At 45.2% G+C, this 8,042-nt stretch overlaps 1 protein-coding gene across 5 annotated transcripts in view; it reads right to left on the bottom strand.

The window, feature by feature from the left end:
- LOC102463350 (putative transmembrane protein 244) overlaps nucleotides 1–8,042 on the bottom strand; it is a 39,287-nt gene that overhangs the window by 21,608 nt on the left and 9,637 nt on the right. For 2 of the 5 annotated variants that reach the window (XM_075908808.1, XM_075908807.1), the window contains exons 3-7: nucleotides 7,764–7,849; nucleotides 6,161–6,234; nucleotides 5,238–5,363; nucleotides 1,859–1,903; nucleotides 418–534 (exon numbers count right to left, since the gene is read on the bottom strand). In XM_075908808.1, the coding sequence (XP_075764923.1) occupies nucleotides 443–534; nucleotides 1,859–1,903; nucleotides 5,238–5,363; nucleotides 6,161–6,234; nucleotides 7,764–7,849 (423 nt within the window). In that variant the 3' untranslated portion in view covers nucleotides 418–442. Of the gene's footprint in view, nucleotides 1–203; nucleotides 535–1,858; nucleotides 1,904–5,237; nucleotides 5,364–6,160; nucleotides 6,235–7,763; nucleotides 7,850–8,042 lie in introns of those variants that run through there. The other 3 variants (XM_075908809.1, XM_075908810.1, XM_075908811.1) reach the window with 3 other exon arrangements.

Here is an 8,042-nt window from a genome sequence, read left to right as displayed (position 1 = left end):
TGTGCTTATTTAAATGCAAGACTGCAAATTGGATTTGAACACACATCTTAAACAATGGAGGAGAGATTTACAGCACTCCAAATGCCTAGAACTGCACAGCAATCCAAGGGGGAACTTAACCAAATACACTGTCAACACCTTTCTCCCCACAGGAGAATAGTCCACACTTCTAGCTTCTCTCCGCCCTTCCTCTCTCAAATGAAAAGAGTTTAATGGCTTTTATTCATGCCAAACTGTGCTGCAACAGATTGAGATGGCTAAACAGGAGTTGGGTCTCTTCAGCACTTGTGGTGCATAGTTATTCCTCTGACAGTGCTGTGTGTTTCTGTTTTAGCCTGGCTACTTGAACTCACGGCAGCCCCTATAAATATTGCTCAGATGAAATGCTCGGGTTTGGAGGCCTAGGAAGTAAAGTACCTTGATCTTGAATCTCTTGAGAATGTCAGTAGCTATCCAAAGTGAGATTGCTGGAGTCTGAGCAAGCAAAGTGGGTCACAAGGTGTCCATTGCAAATCATGATAAAGAGGCCACTGCCTGGAAGAAATAGGTAAAAATGTATTTGTAATGCACTGCCAATATCTGATACTGCATCCCCACTATTAGCTTAAAAACCAAACTCTCTGGGCTAGATGCAGGGGGTGCGTCAGTACTTTAACGAAATTGCTTGTGGTTAAACCAAAGCAGTTGCTGCTAGACTGCGGTCAAACCATTTCAGCTTTGTTATGTTTGTAGGGCTGGCCCCCGCATGTATGCCCCTTTAGCAGCTGTAATAGGAAGGGGAAATGAAGGGAGTCCACCTGAAAATAAACTGAATGTCAACCCAATCTGATAACTTTCTTTGATAGGATATCAAGCCTTGTGGATAAGGGAGAAGTAGTGGACATGGTATACCTAGACTTTAATAAGGTATTCGACACGGTCTCATGTGACCACCTTATCGATAAACTAGGCAAATACAACCTAGATGGGGTTACTATAGGGTGGCTGCATAAGTGGCTGGACAAATGTTCCCAGAGAGTAGTTATTAATGGTTCACAATCATGCTGGCAGGACGTAAGTGGGGTTCCACAGAAGTCTGTTTTAGGACAGGTTCTGTTCAATATCTTCATCAATGATTTAGATGATAGAATAGAGAGTACGATCATTCAGTTTGCAGATGATACCAAGCTGGGAGGGGTTGCAGCTGCTTTGGAGGGATGAGAGCTTTAGGATCTACCCCTGGCCCCAACACAATCCCATTGGACAGAAACTGGCCACTGCGAGCTGCCTGTTTCAATAATAGGCAGCCAGGAAGCCCAAGAGGCTCCAGAGCACAGGGCTGCAGCCTGTGCATGTGCAGGGGAGGCAGGGAGGCTTATTCAGGAATGGCTGGTAAGTATCCTGGCAGAGCCTACCTCTGGCACCCAGTCCCTCCCTTCTCCAACACTCTGCCCCCTACTCGACATACCCAAATTCTTTGCCCCCTCCTGTACCCATATCCCCTCCCACATCCAGCACCAAAACCCCTGCCTCAGATCACAGTCCCTTCCTGCCCTAGCTCAATTCAAACCCCTGCACCCCCTCCTATACCCCAATTCCCTGCCCTAGGTCACAATCCAATCCCCTGTATCCCTGTCCAGTGTTCCAGGTCACAATTGCCTCCTTGCCCAAAATCCCTTCTGCACCCAACCTCCATCCCAGACCCCGCACCTCCTCCATTAATATCGATCACTTTCCAAATTCCTGGAGTGCCCCCCTCCCATCAAAAATTATTGCCCACCCCGATCTAGACAGTGCTTGGTCCTGCCATGAGGGCAGGGAACTGGACTCGATGACCCCTTGAGGTCCCTTCCAGTTCTATGATTCTGTAAATGCTTACCAAGTGCTAGCCACCAGTGCCACACCAAAGGGAACTGTTTCATCACTGTGAAAGACACATCACACATGTCAGTGCTAACAGCCCCTTTCTCCAAGAGAGTAAACCCATCAATAATCTGCTAAAACAGTGCTGGCTAGAGATTCGCGCTACGGCCTAAAGAATCAGGACTCTTGGGTTCTATTTCTGGTTCTACCACTAACTTCCTGGCTCTGTGAGTATTTATGATTGGGTTTGTTTTGCTTGTTTTTTGGCTGGGGCACAAAGCACTTAAACTGTGTCATATTTTTCCTCATCACTAAATGGCTAATTGGATTTCTCAGGATGGGCAGTGGAGAAAGTGACATGGCTCAATGTGAAAGATATTGAGAGCCCTAGATTAGAAGGGGGCAGTGCTGTTTCTGGAGTGTGTAGTCCTATTTTTAAGGGGCATGCTTATTTTAGTTATCACCAAGCATTCAAAAATCATGAGTCAGATCCCTTGCCAAAAATCAAGTCTTTAAAAAATTCTGGGTTCTTTTTAAGTGCTTTCTGGTTCTGAACCTTTAGGAGTCATATTAAGCTTTCATTTACCCTCAGAAGGGCTAGAAGTATGTATGTAAGCTGAAGCTATCTCGAACACTTGGCTCTAGAAGCTGGGGCTTAAAGAAAAATGCCATATGCTGTGAGAGTTACATGCACACAAACACCACTGCTCCTAAGGCTAAAGTGATATTTGAAAACACACTTAGTTTGCAACATCTTCAATATAAAAATGAGAAAAAAATTCAGTTCACCATTTGCCCTGTTTTGCTCTTCCTCCTTTCCACCAATACACTTCTAGCCTGCCTCGCCTGCCCTGCTCTAGGCTTTTTCCGTACATGCATGGAAAAGCCCAGAGAAGGGCAGAGTAAAAGGAGATGTGTTGGAGGGATCTGAAATAATGAATGGGATACAGAAGGACAATCAGGCTGCTTTCTATCCATTTGATTACCAAAGGGCACTTCTAATAAAAAGGCAACAAAAGAAGGGATATATTAAATGTCTATCCAGATTGCAAATGGCTAAATACTAGGATACAATATGGCTTAAGCCAAAGCCTACTGCAGTCCCCGGAGAGACTCCCATCAGTGTCCATAGTCTTTGGATCAGGTTCTATATGCAGTGTGGTATTGTGGCAAGCAGCTTAGTGTACTTCAAAAAAGGATCAGACATGTCTATAAATGAATCTAGCATCACATTAGCGACTGGAATTACAGGGACTCGTGAACGCAGTGTTGCTGGAGTCGTGATGGTCTCAAGATCTTGGATTAAGGTGACTAAGCTCATATGTTTTATTGGACCCACTTCTGTTGGGGAGGGAGACAAGCTTTTGAGCTGTGGGTATTACCTCACCCACGTTGCTGCTCCAAGGTCCTTGTGAATGCAGACACCCTTTCAAATTTAGTATTCCATAACTGATCAAGTGCAGCCTGTGCAGCCGAATGCATAGTGATGGGAGGGCCTTCCACTACTGGCCACAAAGGGATGCTGCACTGGATAAGCTATTGCTCTGTTCTGCTACAGCAAATACTATGATCCTAGGTCATCCATCTTTTTGCTAGTCCATCCATCTGTTCATAGATCTGTTCCTCATTCCTTCCCTCAAGTGTTTCTTCACTCATCTGTCACCCATTAATTTGCCTACCCTACTCTCCCTGTCCATCTATCTCAATCCTGGAGTACTAAAGTTCCTCTCCGACAGTTAGGAAGCTGTGCTGTTGCAGCGGAAGCAGCTGCAGTCGATCATGACAAGGCTTGAGCATATAAATCATGCCATCTCCGAGATCAACACCGTGGACTAATAGGCAGGCAAAATAAATGTGGATCAGACACTGTATGGCTTTCCCAGCCCTCCCCATGGATAGATGGTAGCTGTTTTTCACCTGGTAAAATGGCTTTGTGTGTAAGTAAGTGATTAGTTTCTCACTAAAAACCGAAACAAGAAGCTAATGGCTGGGGGTAGCAAGCTTCCAGCCCCTTTGCTGAGAAATGATGGGGCCATTTCCACTCCATTAGCACCAGTGGGATGCAGATGGTGGCATCTGCCTCACTGAACTTGTGCTGCAAGACAAATGAAGCCCTCTTCCCCTATGTTCATCAGAGCCGCAATGAGTAGGAAGGAAGAGGCTGTTCCATGTAGCACAGGAGTTAATGGGACAGAACAAACATACAGGCCAGGACTGGGGAGAGAGGAGGGAATGGAAGTGACAAACCCATTTGGAAACCATTTCCATAGCATTGCTTTTTGTAATGTTCATATTTACTTTGAAGCTGTTTTCAATTTTTGGTCTCACTGGATCATTAGTCTTTTAAATATTATTATGTTCAGTTGTAGTGGGGTGTAGCGTGAGGAGGGAGAAAGGAATAGAAAGGAAATTTGCATCCTGATATGCCCCCTGCCATGGACTCTTTGGAGCCTGAGGTTCTATCCGCCAGTCCTGTCCACTGCCACGGATCCTTCAGACCTCGCAGCATTCCAACTGCCATGGATCCTTCAGACCCCCAGTGTTCCATCCACTAACTGCCATGGATCTTTCAGACCCCCAGTGTTCCATCCACTAACTGCCATGGATCCTTCAGACCCCCAGTGTTCTATCCACTAACTGCCATGGATCCTTCAGACCCCCAGTGTTCCATCCACTAACTGCCATGGATCTTTCAGACCCCCAGTGTTCCACCCATCTATCGGGTCCTCTAACTGCCACAGAGCCTTCAGGGGTCTCAGTATTCCACCTGGCAGCCCCTCTTGCCTTGCCCAACTGCCACAGAACCTTGAGGGCCTCAGCAACCCACCTGAAGCCCCTATACCACCTCCAGCTGGGCTAGGCACATTCCTGAACAGTGGCTAGCTCCAGTTTATGCCTAGCAGAGAGAAAGGTGATCCACACACTTCAGATCTCAATTCTGAACAAACAGCAAAAAAGGAAGGGGCGCAGGGGAGGAAAGGGCGGGAAGAGGAGAAAAGGATACATCTGAGGTAATAAGTTTAATACACCCCACTGAAAGGAAGGCAGCTTTTAAAAGAGGAAGGGAAAAGCATATGGTGACTGGATAATGGCACATGAGTATTTTGCAAAAGTCATGGTCCAATTAATGAACAGTTTCAGGTCCAATTACAGGGAAATTCCTGCTGGGTTTATTCTTAAAACCATGCTCATGCAGAGCTATTAGGAAACACTGAACAGTCACCACTGCTAGGGTGGAAAACAGCAGCAGAATAAAACCACACAGCACTACTATACTATAGCTAAGGAATCCCCTACACACTTCCAGCTGAAACTGTTCTGAGAATTGAAGCCTGCAGTAGAATGCATTTAGCTAAATTAATTTGACTGGAACAACCCACCCCCTTTCAACTCACCTACAGAGGTCAGTGCCACGTGGACCAGTGTGACAGTGATGGCGTAGTCCCAGAGCCATCGCTTCAGCAGAATAGCAAAGAGAAGGCTGCTAGCAAAATAGGTCAGTTCCATGGACAGCAAGTTGACTAGAGAAATGGTAAGGGAAAACAACCCTTATTCTGAATTAAAGACAGATACAGAAAACCCCCGAGATGCGACCGCTCGAGTTACAACCCCCCACACTTACAACCATTTTTGTAAGTGCGGAAGGGGCCGAAAACCCCCAACTTACATCCTCAGCCTGCATTTACAATCGTGCACGGCACCTATCGTAAATGAGGGTTAGAGTAAATGATGGAACTAATCACGTCGCAAGTCAGGGGCCACATGTACAGCTCACAGCAGGGAGCAATGTTCCCTCTAATTTTTTCCATCATGTGCAGAATAAATTTTGTTATGCACACAAAGCCATGTGTGAATGTGCCCCAATAGTAGAAACACATGCTGCTGGCTGTGGGCACTCTGCTAATCAGCTGGGAGGCATTTGAATTTCTCCTGGATGGCTGCCCAAGCGCTCAGCTTACATGGGACACTGGCAGGGAGCCCCGGATGTACAGAGTCCTTGCCCATAGGGTGCAAAAGAAAAACCTCAAAATCATCCTGGAGTTAATTTCCTGGCAGAGTTTATCAACATACAGATTCTGCTGATTCTAATGGGAGGTACTGTGAGGGGATATACACAAAGTCCACTTCCATAAGGCAAAGAAATCCAGTGGTGTCTCCTTACAATAGTGGGGACCAGTTTACTGTTCTCCCAGTGACTATGCTCAGAGAATCCAACTTCACACATCCTTTCCTCTCCCAGTTAGATGTTAACACATTTTAGGCCTTGAAAGATCCCTGTGATGTTATCCATTTGAAAGTGATTGTTCACATCACTTACCCAGATATTTGGGATTTGAGTGAGATGGTTCTGTGTTAAATTCAAAGGGGATAAGTCCATCAAATGTGTCCAGCCTGAAAGGAAAAACAAAGAAAAATTTTAGGAAATTAAAAATGATCAAAGACTTTTAAACTGATCCCCACTAAAAATACATTTGCCAACAGTTACTGCACAGAGAGATCTGAGATAGCACATGTCATTATTACAGGGCCAGCTGCATCTCTTGCCCTTTGTGGTCTCTCTAGGGTGTGTCTACACTGCACCCTTTCCTTGAAATAAGCTACTCAATTTGCATAGTGCAAATTGCATAGCTTATTTTGAGGTAATTTTGAAATAAAGTGCTATTCCAACAAGTCCCTTAGCCCTTGCGGAACAAAGGTTACAGGGACGCCAGAATAGCGCACCTGTTATTCCAAAATATATTTTGAAATAACAGGCATGTTTTAAGACATGGAATAGCTGTTTCAGGATACCAAAACCAAAATCAAAAGAAAAATAAAAAACCCCTCACTGATGCAACCCCCTGCTGAGAAGGAGAAAGTGGGTTATTTTCTGCCCTTCTTTCCCTTTCTGTGTGGTTTCCCCAACAGCCCCCTATTAAACTAAGCCAGTGATACTATCTATATTTTTTGTTAGTCTCTAAGGTGCTACAGGACCACTTGTTTTATACATTTTTTTTACTTACAGACTAACACGGCTACCCTTCTGAAACTTTAAGTCAGTGTATTCATAGCATAAGCATCCCAATAATCAGGTTAGCATACAGGGCCCGTACATTAATACAGAGCAGCTACTAATCCATCATATTGCAACCACCCTACATTTAGAACAGAATATAAACATGGCTCCCGTGCAGTACTGATTGACAAGTTTTGACATTTAAATGGCACCACCATGTCGTCTGCAAGCTGGTTTGCTGCCTAGAGGGTAGCCTGTCTTGCATCCACGGACTGGTGTCTGCTTCATACAAATTGCCTTCTCCAATTGATGCTAGCTGGCCCCCTTTGCTGATACTCTTAGCAGAGAGGCTGGCAATTTAGGTTGGGATTTTCAAAAGAGACTCAGGTATCAAGAGCCACTTCTATTGAAATTCAGTGGTGCTGAAGTCCACATCTTCAAAAGTATTTAGGTATTCAGTGGGAGTTAAGTGTCTAGTATCTCTGTGGCTTTGGGCCTGCATACTTGACTCTTACTTCCCTTGAAAATCCCAGCCTGACTGAAGATGTAACTCTTCTGTCAACCATTGAGGTGATAGGTGGTTTCCCTACACATACATGGTCTTGCTGGACCAGGACCAGTGAGATGCTTGCCCTCCCATTGTCAGGGCTGTCCTTGTCCAATGGATAAAGAGAACCTCAGGCTCCATATTTCACTATTGACTAAACTGAAAATAAAGTGGTCAGCTGTGGGACAAACCACTGAGCAAGAGCCACATGATTCTGGCTGGGAAAAGAAAAGCAGGAGTCCCACAGCGTAACCCTCACATTTTGGAAGAGTCCAATCAAGGGAAGGCAACACTGAAAGAGGTCCTTATTTCACTAGGACAACTCCGTGTAAGATCTGCTCTGCTCAGTTAAAAAAGAACAGAAAGCTGAAAGCTCACCTGAAAGCTCCAGAGCAGATGCTTCCAATCATGTAATAGACTGTGTAGAAAGTGACCAGGCACAACAGTAAGTGAATGAGGATGGTCTGGAAATCAGAGCAGAAAAGCACAGGGATCAGCACCTGCCGCAGTGAGTGGAACATTTATTCACATCCCACCACACAGAAAGACTCTGTAGCAGAGGAAAGTTTCTTGGGAATTCTGTGCCAGTTGCAAACAACTGGATCTGAGGCTGAGCCCTGTGTGAAATGAGAAGCTCTGTTCTGTTCATCCAGCTGG

This window comes from Pelodiscus sinensis, chromosome 25, assembly GCF_049634645.1.
Source record: "Pelodiscus sinensis isolate JC-2024 chromosome 25, ASM4963464v1, whole genome shotgun sequence".
In the NCBI taxonomy this organism is placed as follows: Eukaryota; Metazoa; Chordata; order Testudines; family Trionychidae; genus Pelodiscus; species Pelodiscus sinensis.
The sequence above is the reverse complement of the archived record's forward strand: the minus strand, read 5'-3'. Positions and strand labels throughout refer to the sequence as shown.